The sequence below is a fragment of the Lissotriton vulgaris genome, unplaced genomic scaffold (genome assembly GCF_964263255.1).
Source record: "Lissotriton vulgaris unplaced genomic scaffold, aLisVul1.2 SCAFFOLD_2750, whole genome shotgun sequence".
In the NCBI taxonomy this organism is placed as follows: Eukaryota; Metazoa; Chordata; class Amphibia; order Caudata; family Salamandridae; genus Lissotriton; species Lissotriton vulgaris.
In genome coordinates, this window is record NW_028245180.1 from 2,139 (window position 1) to 23,104 (window position 20,966).

General features: G+C 41.2%; 1 protein-coding gene across 1 annotated transcript in view; it reads left to right on the forward strand.

Moving 5' to 3' along the window:
- The first annotated feature begins 272 nt into the window (after positions 1-272).
- The window catches only part of LOC147666505 (cytochrome P450 2D6-like), a 307,017-nt gene continuing 286,323 nt past the window's right edge, over positions 273-20,966 (forward strand). Inside the window, exons 1-3 of the mRNA XM_086949032.1 lie at positions 273-414; positions 4,693-4,754; positions 7,391-7,562. Coding sequence (XP_086805158.1) covers positions 273-414; positions 4,693-4,754; positions 7,391-7,562 — 376 coding nt within the window. The remainder of the gene's footprint in view (positions 415-4,692; positions 4,755-7,390; positions 7,563-20,966) is intronic.

The following is a 20,966-nucleotide window of genomic DNA, read 5'->3' on the forward strand; positions in this document are numbered from 1 at the left end:
AATCACTATAAAAGCAGCAACAAAAAACACAAAAAACACAAACTGCGAAGCACAATGGAGGTAGCCGGACAAAGTACAGAGCACAACCAGAACCCCACAAGCCCCACGGAAGACCAGCCTGGGACCTCTAAGTGAGGGAAAGGCAAGGAGAAGAAGAAGAGGAACCCGCTTTTCAGTCCACAGGAAAACCAGATCCTCATTACAGAGGTGATAGAACACCACCACCAACTGTTCATCACCTCCACTGTGTCATTGGCTATGAAGAATACAATATGGCAGTCCATCTTTGTCAAGGTGAATGCAGTCGGAGTGAAGAAAAGGCAAGTGGACGACTGCAAGAAGCGCTGACTGATGTGAAGCGCAAAACCAAGCTGAAACTCTCAGCCAATCTGAAAGCAGCAATGCAGACTGGAGGTGGGAGATGGAGGTAATGGTGTCCTGAATCATTATTGGGGAGACGGCAGGAGTTGAGGGACTGAACACTGCACAACATGACCTGAGCCAACAGCAACCTTGTGAGTAAAGACCAGGGACTGGGAGGCCTGGAGGTGGTGGTGGTGGGTGTTGTGGCCCTCTTGGATCTCCGATCTGCATGATCAGTAGCACCATGACATGTGTTTGTCTTCAGATGTGGCTCTGGGCTGGGCTCCCTTTCATACTGCAGGTTGTCGTCCTGCTTAACACCATTAAAAGGCAGGTATTCAATCCCTGCTGCTATAGCACCTTATCGACTGTTTTTGGATCGTATCGCAAACCTGGCTGGTCATTCAGAATATCGCGAAGTTGTGTTTTCATGTGTTTTTGCACGGGAATGCCTACTCAGCATATCATTAGCGTTAGTTGTCGCTCTCATCCATGGGGATGTTTTGTGCAGCAGCTATGGCTATAAAACTGGCAATATCGGCAATTTGCACCAGCTTGTGAATAGGGCGATAAATCTATCACCACTTTTGCAGCGCTAAAGTTCTGATAAACCGGCGATAAGTCCTTGAGAATATGTCCCAATATTCCTCATTATAACCAGCTGATAAAAGAGAACGTTTATAATCTAAACTGTGTAAGTCATATTTGGCTAGATCTACAAACCGATTTAAGGCAAAACACTCCCATTCACAAAATTAGAGCGTGTGCAACAGCAACGTAGGTATTTTATTACTAAACACACTTTAAGAGTTGGTAAACTGTCACCAACTCCTAAAATGGATTTACAAATTTACTAGTTCGCAATTTGAATGGGGTATCATGATTGCCAATTCGCCAAGATGCCAGGGGTAGCAGAAGTGACATCCCACACCCTTTGACCTTGTTGACATCAAAGGAGGTGACATGATATGATCGTTGAACCTGAATTTTCCCAGGAAGCGATGTGACTTGACCTCAAGCCATATGCCATCACAATAATTGGCATCACCAAATTCAATTATATAACTATGTCCTTAATATAAAAATTCAACATAAATGTCTCTTTTGGATCCACATATATTGGAGTGCTGACATAATCTTTGAAAGTGATGTGGTGTATGAATTAAAATACTTGCCATGAATTGCATTGAGCAAAACAAATGAACCAGATTTCTTTTGAATGGGTTTGTGGGTAAGGGGTTCGCCCCATAAGGACAAAACGGATCAAATAGTGCATTTTAAAGCAATCTTTTCACATAAATCTGCTTAAAAGCCGCAGGCTATGAAAGGGCAAATATATAAATCCTTTTACGTTGTCCTAAGACAATTAAACCTGATGTACCACAGGAGTTGACTATTGCTATTGGTGCCCACCATATGCCAAAATAACCATAATTGTGCCAAGGCCAGCATTTTGCCATGGGTGCCCTCTATAAACCATGGGTGCCCTGTTATGTCAACCATTACATATAATATTCCAGTTCTGGGATTTTGATATTAATGTTATCCATGGTATAAGGTTGACCCTTATGTCAAAAGATACCTCTAGTGTGATAGGGCAAGTATTTTGTCTTGTTTGTCCACCTCCTACATGCCACAGCTGTCGTCTTTTATGCCAAGAATCACCAGCATGCTAGCATGAGCATTTTGCCATGAGAGTCCCATACCAAAAATTACCATGTGCCATATATCAAGTATCATCTTTTTTATGCCAGGAGCCTGGCAGTTAATGTTTGCCTCCAGTATGGACATACCAGAATTTTGCAGGGCCAAAAGCAGACTCTCAGTCATACCACATTCTGACTCATGCTAATTTACATCTACTAACTCACACTCATTCTCACCTACTCTTACTCAGCTATTACTCAGCTACTACTACTCTTACTGAGCTATTGTCACTCACTTACACTCATTTATTCTCATTCTCTTGCACTCTTATACTCACTCACATAATGTCACTCATTCTTACACAGATTAACTCAAAGCTACTTGCACACACTGGTGTGCGCTCACTCTTATCCTCACTCCGTCATTCCCACTCACCCTGATTTGCTCATACTCACTAAATGACATTTAGGGACTGATTAGCATGTCGGTGGGAATTTCCTCTGACCTACATCCCTGCGGTATCAAGGCCGACCAACCTCAGGTCGGCGGTCCAAAACCGCAATTACGATGCGACCGCACATAGTGTGGTCACAGACTCCCATTTTCCTATGGGAGCTTGTGCGGTGGCCGCAGCTCAAGCTCCCATTAAGAAATGGAAGTCACTGTACATTCCTGCACTGTGTGGCAGGCACCTAACGGTGCAGGGATTTACAGGGGAGCACCATAGGTATTTCTTCAGCCCCCAACTGGAGGTTGCGGAGAGAGGGGGGCCCTGTAGGGGCCCCCAAAGTGAGTTTCCAACAGGCTTTCCATGTCAGAAAGCCCGACATGGAAAGGCTGTCGGAAACAGACATCATAATCCATGTCAGAAAGCCCGACATGGAAAGGCTGTCGGAAACAGACATCATAATCCTGATGGCTGAAACACCGTCACATAAGGGATTATGTTCAGCTACTTGAGTGGGAAGGAGAATTGTTGATAATGGGGGACTTCAAATGTGTTATGAACTATAAGATGGACTCTACAAGTAAAGGTAACAGAATCAGGATGGGTAAAGTCAGGACCGCCATAATAGAACTGGGCAGGATTCATAATTTGAAAGACGTATGGCGTACTAAACACCCTACTATAGCTGGTTTTACATACTACTCGGCGCCACATAAAGCCTATTCTAGAATTGATATGGTATGGGCAACAGACAATATCTTGGAGAACTGTAATATAGAAATTTTCCCTAAGGTCACATCTGATCACAATCCGATACTGTTTGAATTCAAAACTTTGGATAGAAAACAAGCGCCCCGACAGTTTACATTTCTTCTTGGTATTAAAGCTCATATAAAAGAATTCATAACATTGAATATTAACTCAACAACTGGTAATTTTGTATGGGATGCTCGTAAATGCAGTATTAGAGGCTATGTACAACAATATATCTTAAGGGACAATGCTGAAAAACGTGGTGCAGAAAAGTCGATTACATCTAATATCTTATTAGCCGAACAACAATTGTCTGATGCTATAATACAGGGTAAAACTAATATTGAAGAGCTAGGATTAGGTTAAGTATCTTTGCGGGCGGCATTAAAAAAAAACCCTTAGGGAAAAATACAGTCCAAAAATACATAAATAGAAGTTGGCACAATATGAAGGGGGTGACAGAATTGACAAAGTTTTGGCCTACAAGGTAGCCGATAAAAAAGCTAAAACTAATATAAAAGTAATAAAAGGGTCAGACTTTAAAGAATATAGAAAATCGGAGCAGCTTCTAGATAAATTTGCTAAATATTATTGCCACCTATATACTCCAGAAAATTCATCTAATCCTGATGAAATTAGACAATATTTAGAGAAACATTTATCCGTAAGATTAGATGTGGAAGCAATCAAACAACTTGGCTCTAAAATCACAACTAATGGAATTGAGATAGCTATACATGCACTGCCTTTTGGTTAGGCTGCGGGAGAAGATTGTTTGCCTATAGAGATCTACAAGATCTGTGAAAAAGCGCTACTTCCGCTTTTTCAGTTGGTGATAGACTCTATGGGGCAAGCAGGAAGTGCTCCAATATCATGGCGTACTGCAAAAATAGTTTTCTTTTTGAAAAAGAACAAACCGCCAGAGGAACGGGGGTCATATAGACCCATCTCATTAATTAACACGGATGCGAAAGTATTTGCCAAAGTTTTGGCAAACCGCCTTGCTCCTGCTATGCCAGATTTGGTTAATTGCCAGCAACATGGGTTTGTGGTGGGGAGAGACACCACTACCCATATTAATACTGCTGTGATTGCCTTTGATGTTGCCGCAACTACTCTCACCCCACTCGGAATGGTAATGTTAGATGCGGAGAAAGCATTCGACCGAGTGGTGTGGGAGTATCTGTAGGCAACATTGAGTGCATTTGGCATACAGGGTCAATATCTCGGATGGGTCCGATCTCTGTACGAATCACCGGCGGCAATAGTTAGCTATGCAGGAGCCAACTCGGCTAACTTTTCTATCAAAAGGGGGACAAGGCAGGGGTGCCCTCTATCACCCCTGCTCTTTGCTTTAGCTCTGGAGCCATTTCTAAACACATTAATGGCTCAGGATAATATAATTCCAGTAGAGCATGGAGGCAAGAGTTTGAAAATCACAGCTTTTGCTGATGATATAGCTGTTTTTACCACTGATTTAGTACTGGCTATCCCTGAGATAATCGAGGAAGCAAGTAAATTTGGCGACCTATCGGGGTATAAGGTAAACGTGAGTAAAACTCAAGTAATTGCTAACTATAAACCTACGCAACCAATATTGGGGCTTTGCCCAAATGCTATTTATTTAGGAGTCAAGCTTACTGCAGAAATAGAGAAAATTATAGCACTAAATTATGACCCTCTATTTAATGAAATAACAACTACTCTAAAAATTTGGCATAAAATACCACTTAGTCTGGTAGGACGAATACATTTAATAAAAATGAAGATTGTACCCAAGCTATTGTACTTATTTAGGTCTATTGCTTTGCAACTGAACAATCTATACATTAAGAAAATAGAAGCTATATGTAATAGCTACATTTGGGGCTATAAAAAACCCCGTAGATCTATTGCGATACTGAAACTCTCAATAGAAAAGGGAGGATTAAATTTCCCGGATTTCAAAATGTATTTTTTTCCAACTTTTGTCCAACGCATACGTAGTCTTCTATCAAAAGAGAACTCCCTATTCTTTCACCAATTCATGCTAGGACCGGATAGCAATCAATTTTTGTTTCGCCTACATGACCCCAATTACTACAAAAGGGTTAAGTTTAAGACCGCAAGAGATATTAAAAGAATCTGGGAACAAATTATGCTCATTGATAAGATTCCATTCTTTAATGCTGAACTACAAATTTGGGGGAACCCGGGGATGCCAAGCATATTTTCAGATGGCGCTGGCATGCAGTGGATAGGGCATGGCATAAACACTTTAGGTGATTTATATGGGTCGGACGGTTTCTTGAATTTTAGTACGTTAAAAATACTTTATAAAATTAGTGATGTTATGTACTTTAAATATATACAGATTCAAGAATTTTTGGTTAATAAAATGAAAATCGAGAGAATAGAATATTCGGATACTCTAAAATGTATTTATGCTACCTATACTAAATCACTTAGTAGCAAAAGCTATGCTTGTTTAAATAGTGGCCGGGCAGGAGACTGTGCGAAAATGGCGGATAAATGGACCAACAGACTAGGAATAAATATTAACGCCAACCAGATTGCAGGGTCGCTTAGACAAATAAATCGAGTGGTCCAATCTTCAAATTTAATGCTACAATTTTGTAGAACGGTCACTCAAATCTACTGTACGCCTCAAAGAATTGCCAGTTGGACCTCTGGAAATGCTTTTAGTGATCGTACTAAATGCCCAAAATGCAACATGGAAGCTGCTGGTATAGAACACATGTTCTATCAGTGTCCTGAACTTACATCATATTGGAAAGGGATAATAACGGTTCTCAATAATAGGCAAATAACACTTCCAACTCTCTCTGCACATTTGATATTGTTAGATATACAAGACACTAATAGTAACTATAACGATTTGATAACTATTGTTTTTGCTTGTGCCAGGTTGGTCATAGCGCGGACTTGGATCTCAAAGGAACCTCCTAGTGTCATGGAATGGTGGAATCTTATTCACGAAATATATACAATGGAGCTCTCATTGGCTAAGTGTAGAGGTCCTAAGGCATTGAAAGGGAGGGTAAAAATATGGGGAACGTTCATTTGATTTAAATGTATTTGCTTAGAGAGTCCTGTACATCGGCACCATTGTCATGATTTAGATGTTGATGAGTATCTGTATTGTAACCCTCTGCTTGTATTTAATGGTTAATTTATGCCCAGATACTTATGAAATGATATATGTATAACAAGAAATGATTTTTCTTTGTTTTTTTTCTTTTTCTTGCAATAAATAAATATTTAAAAAACAAAACAAAAGGGAATATGTTAAGCTTCTGAGTGGCTGATAGGCTCCTTGAGCCCATTTGAAGCCAGCCAGAATGACCAGCCAGTCTAAATTTCGACCTCCGTAATCATCATACGGCGGTTGGAATTCAAACCAAGGGGTTTAGACGGAAAGCCTCCACCCTGCAGTTGCAGACTTTCTGACCGACATCCTAATTAGGACCCTAATATCATTTATTGCCACACCTTTTACTGACTGACACACACACACGCACACACACACATGCTTTCAGATAAAAACTCCCTCTCCTACATAAACCCACTCTCTCACTCACAAGCGCTCACATAGCAAATATTTTAAACAAATTCTACATACTTGATGCTCCAGTTATAATTATACTAATAGTTCACTGTTGTTGTAATTAAATATGAGATGAAAACAGAGGGGGAGGGCGAAGATGCTCTGTCTTATTAGCACTGATTTTGCGACCTATGAAGCCAAGGGTCTCAAAAGCAGTGCCAAGGGTCACAGTGAGCAAGCCAGGGATCACATCTGCGACCCCAGGCAAATCCTAAATGACATTCATGTGCAGCGTGCTTTGTGCCCTTCCAAATTGCTAATTGGAATCATATGTGGCCTAAAACCATTTAATAGATACTGTTGGGTTTGTATCCAAAGGGGAATAGTTGTGCAGTGTGCTCAAAATTAGTGTGCTTTATGCCAGCGAAAGATTTTATGGTAAATACAAAATAACTGTTGATGACATCAGTGGTTAAACAGTTATCTAACAGTCATTCTCCCTTTCTCCATTTTCACTCTATTTCCCTTGATTTATCTAATTCCTACTCCACTTCCTCTCCCTTTACATCCACTGATTTGTTTTATCCCCTTTCTCTCTAAATTCCACCTCTCAATTGCTTTTTTTGCTGCAGCTCAGGAAAAAGTATGGTGATGTCTTCAGCTTGCAGTTCTGCTGGGATAACGTAGTGATCATCAATGGGTTGGAGTCAGTGAAGGAGGGGCTTATCACCAAATCGGAGGACACGTCTGACCGTCCGTATTTTCCAATCACTGATTGCTATGTCTATAAGGAGAACTGTGCAGGTATGTGTGTCAAGATTACGCTCCACAGGATCCAATCGTTGCTGATAGGGGTCCACCTCCAAATGTTACCAACTCCCTGACTTTAAGTAACAGGGAGTTCGAACCATTAGGTGAGGGGTATAAGGGAAGGGGAAGGAACTGCTGGGATAAAAGGCTCTGAAATGACATAAGCATAAAAACACAGTTAAACACCACATATAACCAAAATGCTACTCTCACTAAGATAAAGGAATACCTGGAAGAAACCAGAAGCACACCTCCTTCAGAGTAATCAAAACATAAGGGCAGTTATTTAGGATGATTCAGAAAACAATCAAGCATAATCCCAACCAAGGAATAGGAGAACAAGGCTTTCTATACTGGGTTGGAACTCCCAGTACAATCAAAGGAGTAGGAGAGATGTGCACGACTTCTTTAAATCTCTATACACCCCAAGGCTATGTTTGGCTCCAGGAGTATTGTATGATCATAATCCTTTAGAGTCCTGGTATGAATCTCCAACTTAGTAGTACAATGTCTTTTCATACACATGGTAGTACGTAGTAACCACTACTGAACTCCGCTGTATAAACCCGCAAATAATTGACTCACATAGCTCCGCGTTTTGAAATGATCAAGAATACCTGAGTTAACGGTAGCGCATGGCTAAACACACACACTGCGCTCCGCTACTAACATCACAGAAATGCAAATTCCGCTACAGCAACACGTAGCCGAAACTACTATGCTCCGCAGTAATAACAAAAATGCAGGAGAGAGTTCGGAACGGTAACGCGTGGTCAGCCGAGACACAGCGTTCCGTTCTATCAATATGCGCAGCCGCGCTATATCCACTCACCACTCTGAAGACATCGGGCAAAAGGCAGAGAACTCCACTTAATGCCGCTGACAGGGGGCCGCAATGAAGACAAGGAGGCAAGGCAATCCTGGACGCAGAGACAGCAACAGGAAACCGAAGTACGTGCATTCGCCTTAGCGCGTCTCCACGTTAAATACCTCCCACAACTCTAAGGCTCATGGGAGATGTAGTCTAGACACCAGGTAGGCGCCCATGATCGCGGATCCTGACAATGTGCTTAGTTACCAAGAATGCACCAGCTGCAGTTGCATGCGGGCCTAGCATCAAGAAGTACCCACTGCAACACAATTATGACTATATTTTACCATTAAACCAGGGACAGAGGGATTCATTTTCCTTACTTGCATTGGAGCCAATAGCACCTTCGTTACACTACTGTCAATAACACCCAACTGGTAGGAAAATGTGGAAGTTGCTAACATCTTCAACAGGAATGTTGCCATGAACATAACCAGAACTCTTTGTCACAATTCTCAGAGCTCTCTGGGATCATCCCTGAGTTTCAGAATGTAAGGTCCACAGCAAGGCATTTTTTTAATTTTTTCATTGCTTTCAATTTTTTATGCTGGGTTTTACTTTCTAAGTCCCAATAGACTCCATAAATAAGCCAGAATGTACTATATGTTTGCATTGGCTCTCCTGTGCAATGCAGAGATGCACAAGCTAGCCTACAAGGCAAAGCTGATTAATTTTCTTGAGAGAACACCCTGGGCTGTTCCTTCTTATTCGACTCTGGTCAATATACCTTTTTAGTAGCCTGAGAGGAAGATAAGTTAACAGCAATTTAAATCTTAAGGTACAGTGTGACCATTTGGACAACACATAAACAGTCTGAGTCTCTAACTTGAAGGTAATAGGTTTATTACAAACTCACAGCAAGACTAATATAAATCAATCTCAAAAACATATTATAAAAATACAATACTATCAGAGGAAGACAAAAGCAACGTACAATATTGGTCCCCAACAGAAAGGAGCATATACAAATTTCTTTGGCAGCCATGTAGGAAATAAGTAATTGGATTTGATGACTAGACAATGGTCGCTATCCTTTCTTTCCATACATGGAAAATATTCACAACATCTACTAAACCCTACACTATACTAATAATATGGGAAACCCGATTAATTCAAAAAAGCAAGAAAGGTGTCAGCATCAGATCCTCTGTAGAAGTTCTACAGGTAAGGAATCATGTATAGCATAAAGCAACATATTCAGAGATGTCAAGAGAGGTTTGTCCTTTTCTAAGTCTAAAAAAAAAGCTGATTAACCCCAAGATGGGTTAACTAATTAAAGTGTAAAAAGAACATTCAGGAAGTATGACCTCATACACATCACAGTACTATTCCAGTTCTCAAAAATACACTTGGCACCTTGTACACTACTCCCATATTCCAGTTTCTGCTTCCAGAGGACCCTTCCAAGGGTCCTCCCTTTGTCCAATACTACCAACTGATAACATTCCCTTTGTTCTTCATTAAAAATATTTGACCTTGTCAGTTCCTGCTCACCTCACTATCTCAGGAATACCATGTGCTTTTCACTAACTAATTAATGTGTTTGGTCTGCACCTGCCGAGGGGAAAACATGCAGTAAATCATTTTCATGTTAATATCACTTGTCTCAACTGTAACCTTAAGGTCTATAATCATGCTAACTTAACAGTTTCTTTAAATACATATTAGCTCTACAACCTATATATAATCCCATAAATGAAATCTCTAATGAAGGAATTAAGCTATAACATACTGTACTCTTATATGTGGCAAAATAAACTAATACATGTATTATTAAACAAAAACAACAACTGGCCACAATTTATAAAGAAAGCCTTCAACACACATATGCATTTTAGTGCCCCACCTTACAATCTAAACCTACAGAAGAATAACATCAGCAATCCAGATATTTCTGAGAAGGAAAAACATGCACACATATAATTGTCGCAAATATACAATAAATCCACCTTAAGTGCACTATATCTCATTTGTATTATTAAATTACATTAGTACATAAGGCCAAAGGTAAATATATTTATGGCCTAGCCAAATGTGATGCATGGAGCCAAACCTATGCTACTCCACATGTGTATAAACCTTTTTTTGCTGAAATCTGTCGTGGGTGGTGCACCCAAATCACTTTGTGCCTGGGAATGCTAGGGTGCCTGTTATCTATGCAAGAATGGCGTGAAAGGGCAGGAATGATGCAAATGTCCATAGGTTTTCACGTAAAGCCAGATTTATTAAAATAGCAGCACTTCGCTTTGTAAATCATAAAGCCAGGGACAAACATGTGACAAGGGAACTATTGTGTGATATTCCTATTTGAAAGATTTGTAATTATTCCAAAATGACACATTTTACGCAGCATACCCTTCTGCAGCTGTAGATGAGGATGAGTTGAAATGTGTACTCGAGGTTGGAATTCAAGCTTATATTTCACAGCTGAGTGGACGTTATGTCATATACAATGGCTAGAGTTGTAGTAAAACAGCGTTGGCTTGGACAGTGTGTTTAAAGAGAGACTTTGACTGCATATCACATTCATGCAATGTAGCCCTTCTGCTTTAAACACAGGGCTGTTCAGTGTGAATATTAGTTGATCTGGGTCTTTCAAGGACTCAATGCTGAGAAAGTCTGTTGAATTACAATGAAAACCGTACTTGATTGTTGAGGGTTGTTTGACCTTAATAATGTTGATCTATCTTTCATATCATTACACAACTGTATGCTATCCAGAATATCGTGAGACATAATATTGCAGTTAAGAATATTGTATTTCACTTATAATAATAATTAGGAATAATTTAAATAGAACAATATTAATAATACAATTATATAATATCACTTCATTTAATATTGTTGTATGATATATTGTATTTTGTTAATGTTTTAATATTTTGAGTGTTGTAAGTAATTTTTATTTAGTTTTTAAGTTTTTTTACTTGGTTTAATATAGCTTATTATTTTTTGGTTATGGGATATGTTGTACCACTAGAGCCAAGGCTGGCTTTACAGATAAAATGCTTCGTCCATCCACTGTGGATCACAATAATGAATAAATCATTTATAACAATATCACAACTTCGTGGGAGTCCCGCCCCTCCTGTTACTACATAGATGTATTGGTGTTTGGTATTTATTGGATTAGCATGGTCTGGTGCCAAACCACGTGTAGCGTGTAGTCCACAATGGCCTGGTGTCCCATGGCAAAGGACAGCACTGTTAGTGTTTCATTAACTTCTTTATTATATCCATACCTTATTGGATTTTTTAAAAGTCTAATAAATATTGCCCAATTTGAAAAATGTAGAGCATATATTATTGTCTTATTTATGTTTATTCATATGCTTTAATTATATTGAGTTTGTGTTTATTGTGTTTGAATTTTTTTTTGTGGGTTGTGATTGTATGAAAGTAGTGCTTGTAATTTTTATTAATATATTTGTATTAATTTTTAGATATATATGTTAATTTCCAATCAGTGAAATAATTTATTAACTGTGTGAATTACCTTTTTGAATATTTTTAGATTGAGTTCACATAATTTTATTGTGTAGCTCAGAACGTCAAATTGGCAAGCATTAGCGAGGAAAACCCACCTCCTGGAAAGATTTCTCAACACGGGCGGTCAGATTTCTCAACGCGGACGGTTGCCGATGGTCATGACCTCTTACTTTGAGAAACCTTCCGCTCACATTGAGAAAGCTGCCGCTCAGGTAGTAAATCTATTCAAGCGGCAAGAAAAGAAGCAGCACCCTCTTGCGTGGCGCATGGTGCAGTTTGTGCTGATTTTACAGCTCGAACAAACACCCGGTGCTGAAAGTCAATGCGTACGGCATGACCAAACGCACTCCGCGGCTTGTGGAACTCTGTGTAGTCCAGCACAGTTTTTGGGTCACTTCGCAAAGTTCTGTGAGGAGGAAGTCTGCAAACTCACCCAAGGCCTAACTTTAACACTAGAGATGTTCCAGTACACACTCAAAATCCCTGGAGAAATGTATCTCTGTCTTCTGGGACACTGGTCTGTCTCTTGATCATCCTTGGAAGATCTTGCTGTTGGTTGGAGTTATTGCTCATGGTCCATATCATTTCAGATATTTTACTCCACAAAGAAACATGCAGGTCAAAGGTCATATCCTCCCATAGAATAGCTTTAGCCCGCAAAATCCCCATCTCACTTATGAATTGCCTTCTGATATAGACAGCAGGTTGTTGGTCTGTACAAAAGAGGAGAAGGCCTGGAGTTTTCTTTCCAAGCAAATATGAAGAGAACGGCAGAATTGCACCTGGATTTTAGGATCACACAGGGGAGGCAACAGAGGTATCTGTAAGCTTTGGGGTTGTTAAAAATGAGACCACAGTAGTGGGTACAAGTATCTAGCACTTTTAGCTGGTGCTTAGGTATTTGTAATCCTGAGAAAAGCCCTAGATGAGAGGATCATCCAGGAAGTGTTCATGGAAGTGTAACCCTGCGTAGACCCAATAATGTTTTCTTCCTATGCAGTTGTGGATGCCACAGAGATGTACACATCTAGATGGATTGGAGTTCCTCCTGGGATTGCACTTAGTCCTCAGTTTATGGATAGCATGTAATTTTCATAAGGTGAATTGTCCAAAGGTACTTCAAGAGAAGGGAATTCATCTTTTGCTTAGACGTTAGACAGTAGAAAAGCAACAACAACATATGTTGCGCAATAATGTTAAGGGACAGAAGACATATCATCAATGATAAAGTGGAAATTTCATTGGTAAATAAGCTTGATACTTGTCAAAAGACATGAGATAGAATGTATCTTACCTGGCAGGCTGTACCATGGTTCCTTGGTGTGCTAATATAGGCCCCATATGTCAGGTGCTGGAGAATTGTCTTTGCATATGGGTTAGGCATGTTTCCCTTGACGCAGAAGCTGCAGTAAAGAGTAATGAACAACTTTAGAATTGTGACATTGTGATGGAGGAGAGCTTTGATAGATGTGACAATTAGAGTTCATAATGAGAAAAGTCCCGGAAATAGACGTCATATTTCTTTCACATGGGTAGATGTAAAATGGACAGAAAAAAAGAGGGAAAATAAGTTACAAATAGATCAAGAACTGGCTTGATGACTAACTTCTTGTTTGCAGAATTAGTACGGGGGCCTTTGTATCACTGCTGCTGATGGGAGAGAAATATCCAAACTATTGAAATATCCCTTTGCAAATAGAATGATATTATGGAAATATGCCAGTGTTACACAATAAATAAACATGCACACAGCCCTGCCACAGCTGGACAATACTGTGGGTATCTGATCAGTTATAGGCAACCATTGACATGAACTAAAGAAGTGTTATGCACTGTAACAATTTACATTTTCACTATCTTAATGCTTTTGCAGAGGGAAATGCCGTTAGAGAATTCATTTTTTTATATAATTTTATTTTTATTTTATATTTTTATTTTATATCACAGCACAGTATCTGTCATACAAATATAATCTGAGGATTGCTTCACAATACATTTCCTTAACAAATAGGAATACATGTTATTATACTAAATACAGTTGCCATCACTACTTATACATACCATTCAAGTTCAATCAGATGAAAGCAAAAAAATGAAAAGAAACACAAGAGAGTAAACAGCAAAGAAAGAAAAACAAGAAAAAAGAAAAAGAAAAAAGAGGGGGAGGAAGAGAGAAAATAAAAAGCCCCCCAGCCTATTTACTCTACCTAGGGGCTATTAGCACTCATATCTTCCTTCCATCTATATATGGGCCCCCAGATGCTTCTAACTAACATTCTCCCTTTTTTACCCTTTCTCTCGTAAATCCCTTTCTCAAGGTTATAAGTAGCTAATAGCCTAGCAAACCATTGTTGGAATGTTGAGGCGGCTTGACCCAGCCAGGCTGAAGCAATGCAGATACGCAATACCGGCATGGTTAAAAAGAGAAAGTGGGATGATCAATCTTGTAAGCCCCTTGCTGTCTATCCCCAAAAGAATTGTAGCAGGAGCAAGATTGATCAAAGAACTTTTCAATTGACCGGATCAGGGTTTGCAGCCAAGAGCAAGACGAGAACATATGGATCAGCTCAGCATCCAAGCTGCCACAATGGGGGCCGCTAATACACCTCTGTTCCCCCCACTGTGCAATCTTTGCTGGGGTATCATACAAAGAAAGAATTGCTTTAAAATGCTGAGCTTGAAGCCCCGCAGAGCAGGGGACAGACTGGCCCAGCTCTAAAGAGTCACTAAAACTTTCTTGGTCAATGCCGAGTTTGTCTGCCGATTTCTTCCCTTGCTTGTCTAGATCGTCTTTGTTTAATAGAGAAAGTTCAGCGTATATCCACCGAATAGTACACTCCTCCCCATCTCTGACAACATCAATAATTTTATTTTCCTTGAAGCCATTCAACCCACCCTTTTTCCCACCTAAAAAACTACGTATTTGAAGATTCTTGAAGAAGTTTTTCCTATCAATACCATAATCGCAATGGATATCGGAGAAAGGGCTAATTCCATTTGGGCCATATAGATCGCCAAATTTCCGGATCCCATGCCCCTCCCACTCAGACAATATAGAATCAAAAAAAATCCCTGGAAAAGTGGGCTTTCTATACAGCTGAGCATAAAAGTTAATTCTCCCAAGACCACTTTCTTTCCAGAACGCTGACCAAATCTTGAACGTAGCCATCAGAGGCTTAAATCTAGTTTTTTTAAATAACTAGGCTCACTAAATTTCATAAAGCAGTTCACAGCGTCCTCTCCCATTAGTAGCTTGTACATCTCTGAAGACTCATTCTCAATCCAAGGATCTATAGCCTTCCCACCAATTAGCCCACTCATATATTGAAAGGCAGCTGCCCAATAATACATTTTAAAATCAGGAACATCCCAACCCCCCCTTTCCCTTGGGAGTGACATGTATCTCAGGGCTCTCCTTCTTTTCCTGTGTGCCCATATAAACAAATTTACAATATGGTTGAGGGCCGCAAACCATTGCTTCTCAAATTTGAGGGGTATGGCTCTAAATAAATAGAGTACCTTTGGTAAGAACACCATTTTAACCACATTGCATCGTCCAACCGATGACAGATGCAGGTTGTGCAATCAGCCAAAGCCTTTTTTGCCTTCCCTATTACTAGTTCGATATTTTGCTCGACCACTTTTCCCAAGTCTGAAGTAATTTCAATGCCTAAATAGATAGCAGAGTCTGCCACCTGCATATTATCTAGATCAGCCCCACCGTTATTAACTATCTGTGTCTTAGATCTATTTAGTGCCTACCCGTAAACTGGACCAAAGGCTTAGGCTTCTAGCTTTATGGCAACTAGGGCATCTTGACCATCAGAGGTGACCACAGCACTATCATCGGCATATGCCAATGTTTTTGTTTCTAACTCATGATATTTAATAGAGTTAATTCCTTTACTAGCCTCCAACTTTCTACTTAAGGAGTCAATATACATGGCAAACATAAGTGGCGAGCACGGGCAGCTCTGCCAGGTGCCGTGCTTGATTAATAAAGATGACGTGTACCCCATTCAGCCTTAGCCGGGCAGTCAGTACCTTATATAAAGACTAGATTGCCTTGATATATCCACTCCCAATGCCAAACCATTTCATGACTGCCCAGAAATAGTCCCAGGAGACCCTATCAAATGCTTTTTCGGCATCCATTGGCATCAAGGTCATTGGGTCCCCTGAGATTTCAGCAGCATCAACCAAGGTTATGACCCTTCGAATGTGTTCGAACGTGTTGTGTTGTTCCCCTACCCGGTATGAACCATGCTGACAAGGGTGTACAATTTTTCCAATAATATGATTTAAGTGCGTAGCCAAGGCTTTAGAAATTTTTTTGCCTCATTATTGATAAGAGTTATTGGTCTGTATGACCCTGGCTCGAGAGCCGGCTTGCCCTTTTTCAAAAATACTATTATATCTGCACCAGCAGATGACTCAGGGATGGAGTCGCCCTGTTGTGCTTGAGATACCATATCTACCAGATCAGGCCCGATAACCTCCAGAAAGATGTTATAAAATTCTAAAGGGATTTGATCTGGCCCAGCTGCCTTGCCTGAGGGAAGGCTACATAGTACACCATATATTTCTTCCTGGGTCAGCGGTGACTCAAATGCCTCTCTATCTTCTGGGGTAATACTTTGTGAAGAAATTCCACTAAAATACCCTTGGATTAAACTCTGTTCCCTTAACTGCTCCTCGCTATAGAGCTTTTTATAAAAGTGTCAAAATACCTCTCAGATCCCTAATAAGCCCTCAATTATAGTCCTGTTTCCATCTCGTATTGCTCGGATCTCCCCTACCGTGTTCTTTTGTCTTAACCAAACTTCCAAAGTGTGCCCACCCGCTCACTAAACTCATAGCAATGCACCCTCCTAACAATAAAACATTCCACTGCCTTGGCAGCTGTAATGTCACCTAATTTGGCTTTAGCTAAACCCAGCCTGAGCAGTATATCGTCCAGTGAATTGCAGCAGTAAGTGCCTCCTCTACCTCCATTATCGCCTGACAGAGCTTCTTCTCCTGTTGTACCTCACATATCCATCGATGCAGACTATAACTTAGTGTCTCTCCACACACCCCAGCTTTAAAAGCATCCCAGACTACCCCTGAGATAGCACTCTTCCGGTTAATCTCCCAGAACCCCTTAATCCATTCTTTCATATGATGTATATATTCAGACTCTTTCAGGAGTCCTCTTTCAAAAGTCCAGATCCGCTCTAATGTATTCCGTCCACGAAGGGTAGCTGTTAAAATCAGACAATTAGGATCTGAGATGATCCGGGGATGTTTCTCTATCCTACACCTGGGGATTAAAGGATTTGATAGGAAGAAATAATCTAGCCTAAAAATTGATTTATGTGGGGCAGATAAAAACGTACTCCCAGGATCTTTAGATTTTAAGCGCATCCACACATCTGTACGCACGTTATTCTGAACCAAATTGGTGAGGGCTCTAAAAACTTTTTTCTTCCGGCCCGCATAGCTCTCTCCTACCTCCCCCCAGAGACCACCCAAGCCACTAATATTCTAATCCCCGCACATGATTACTGGGGTGGGCCACAGGGCTAGTTCAACATCCAGAAATTCTAAGAGTTCAGGGTTGTCCCCAGATGAGCTATACACTGTACAAATGGTGAATGTCTCTCCTGATACCATACATTCTACAATTTCCCATCTACCTCACCTATCGGATACTTTCTTCCTAAAAACTATTTCAGAGCACTGGGAAAGAATGGCAACCCCTCTTGTCTCTGTGCCTTGTTTGACATTTATAATAAGTTTGAATCCTAATTGCTCCATCAGGCTGCCACTAGTTCCCTTGATGTAGTTTTCCTGAATACACAAGATGTCTATACGCAACGCCTTCAAAATAATTGAGGCCCTTTGTCTCTTAGACTGATTGTTTAAACCGTAAATATTAATTGATGTGATACACAGATTCATTGACTAGTATTAGAAGCATTTTCAATCCAATTATCATCTTTATTACATTTTTGCTTTCCTGACTCCTTTCTTGACTGTATCAGTTTCCTTTCTTTTCCATACCTGTCACACACACTATACCTGAAATGCCATAATGTGCTATCCTGTGTACATCCCCGAGTGGGATGGGTATGCTCAGACATGAATTCCATGCTCTCCACTCCACTGGAGTCAAGCTATCCTGGCTGAAGACGGCTGATATCTAGAAACCGTTCCTAGGATGCTTGATTCTGGTCCAGGAAAGACATGGCTTGGCAGTTCGGGCTGGACTGTTTCCATGAGGCACAGTGTCAAGGCTGATTTGCATATGGCCATGTCTGAACTGGGGTGGTGTGGAGTGCAAAAAAAATGGATTTAGGCCCAGATCTCTGTACTGGGGTGAATGTATGACTTTGTTCTGCATTCTGTCTATCAACTGTTGTTTTTGCATTTGTCACCCCGAGTGGGATGGGTATGCTCAGACCTGAGTCCCATGCTCTCCGCACCACTGGAGTCAAGCTATCCTGGCTGAAGACGGCTGATAGCCAGAAACCAGTCCTAGGATGCTTGATTCCGGTCCAGGAAAGACATGGCTTGGCAGTTCGGGCTGGACTGTTTCCATGAGGCACAGGGTCAAGGCTGATTTGCATATAGCATGTCTGAACTGGGGTGGTGTGGAGTGTGAAAAAACAATGGATTTAGGCCCAGATCTCAGTACTGGGGTGAATGTATGACATTGTTCTGCATTCTGTCCATCAACTGTTGTTTTTGCATTTGTCATCCCGAGTGGGATGGGCATGCTCCGACGTGAGTCCCATGCTCTCCACACCGCTATCCTGGCTGAAGACAGATGATAGCCAGAAATCGGTCCTAGGATGCTTGATTCCGGTCCAGGAAAGACATGGCTTGGCAGTTCAGGCAGGACTGTTCCCATGAGGCACAGGGTCAAAGCTGATTTGCATATGGCAGGTCTGAACTGGGGTGGTGTGGAGTGCAAAAAACGATGGATTTAGGCCCAGATCTCTGTACTGGGGTGAATGTATGTCATTGTTCTGCATTCTGTCCCTCAACTGTTGTTTTTGCATTAGTCACCCCGAGTGGGATGGGTATGCTCAGACGTGAGTTCCATGCTCTCCACACCACTGGAGTCAAGCTATCCTGGCTGAAGACGGCTGATAGCCAGAAACCGGTCCTAGGATGCCTGATACCGGTCCAGGAAAGACATGGCTTGGCAGTTGGGGCTTCACTGTTCCCATGAGGCAGAGGGGCAAGGCTGATTTGCATATGGCCATGTCTGAACTGGGGTGGTGTAGAGTGCAAGAAAATGATGGATTTAGGCCCAGATCTCTGTACTGGGGTGAATGTATGACATTGTTCTGCATTCTGTCCATCAACTGTTGTTTTTGCATTCATCCCCGAGCCGCACCCACCCAACAATCCACCCTCCCTTGAACACTCTCCTCCCCCACACCCCTCACGGGCAGTTAGGTCACACATGACCTATGTGAGGCAGCCAAAGTTCATAGCTTAAATCGCTGCAGATTCTCCCACTCTGACCCTCCTGACACGCCACCGTGCTAAACACGTAGTGACTTATGGAGTAATGAAGAAAAAACAAAAAGGCAAAGCAGGGATAAGGTCAAGGCAATAAACCGGGCTAAGTGAAAATAAGATCTTTTACTAATATTTAGTCCAAGGAGCTACAGTTCGGTTATACCCTTTCATTATGTGGCACCAATCACACCCTTCCCCCAATCCCCCTTGCCTCTTTTAGCTCAGTCAAATATTCTTGTGGCTTGATTTCTGAAAAGAACATTCAAACCCTTCCATCTGAGATGACTTTGATTCAGGCTGAGAAAAGCAGAAAGGCTTTGCAACCGATCCCCTAAAAGGGAGTTATCAGCTGCCGAAGTCTCCTTTCAACTGTGGCATTACAAAAGTCCGGTCGAGTGAAAAATGAGTTGCCCTCAAATGTTCATTTAGTGTCTGGCTTGCTTTATCCAGAATTGCCTGCCTAGTTTGAAAATTACTGATATATATTAAGATAGCCCTAAGCTTCAAAGGTAAGCGGTGTGCCCTCTGAACCTAAACATCCCAGTTCCATTGAGATAGGTCGGGAAATTCTCCCTTTAAGAGAGCAACTACAAATGCCATATTATTTCCCCCTTCCACATTTTCGGCAAGACCCAACAGTCTTATGTTATTTCTTTGCTCTCTGTTCTCGAAATCTTTGAGTTTCCACATCACGTCATCCATTTGCTTCTCATTTGTTTCCTTATACTGATACAGTCTCCCAACTTCCTCCTCCAGTTTTCCTGTTCTTTCCTCTACTTAAGTAACCCTATCTGCCATATCTGTGTACAGTTTATTCACTTTTCGTAGTGAGCCCTGTAGTTTTTTAGTAGCTTGTTGCGCCTTTTGGCCCTCCAACCTAGCCTCCCCCAACATTTGTTTTTGGGAGGCATAAACTAACTCTAGCAATGGTAGAGCATTAGCATCAGCTGAGCTTGTAGGTCCCCCCTGCTTGGATACCTCACCAACATCTTGATACAACTGGTTAGTAGCCGAATAGTCCCACTTTAGCTTGCAAACTGTTGCTGGATCCCCCTTTGAAGGGCTTACTCTAGATTTAGAACTACATTTCTGATTTACAACTTTTGGGTGTGTGGTGCTTTTTGTATTGAAGAGGACTCCCCAGAATCAAACCCATCAGAGGTATTACCGTCACTGGATAATGAAACATCAGAGTCATCATTAAGTGAAAAAAATGTGTCCCGCTCCGGGGATCCTAGAGTCATATTAGCCCAAAGAGACAGCTGTTCTTGTCCCACCAGTTTCCCTAGGAGCACACTTGCTTTAGGGGCATCAGAGGAGTTCATCGGACTACCATTACCTTTCGCACCAGCTTCCCCACCATTTTAGATAGTGCGAGGTACACCAAATTCAAGTGCTTTGCTGCTTGCTGCTTAATGCTTCCTGCCACTCCATGGGAGCTAGTGCAGACTCCTCTCTTTGTTCAAACTCTAGATCCATTGGTAACTGCAACATTGTATCCCCACAGGGGGGAGCCAAACCAG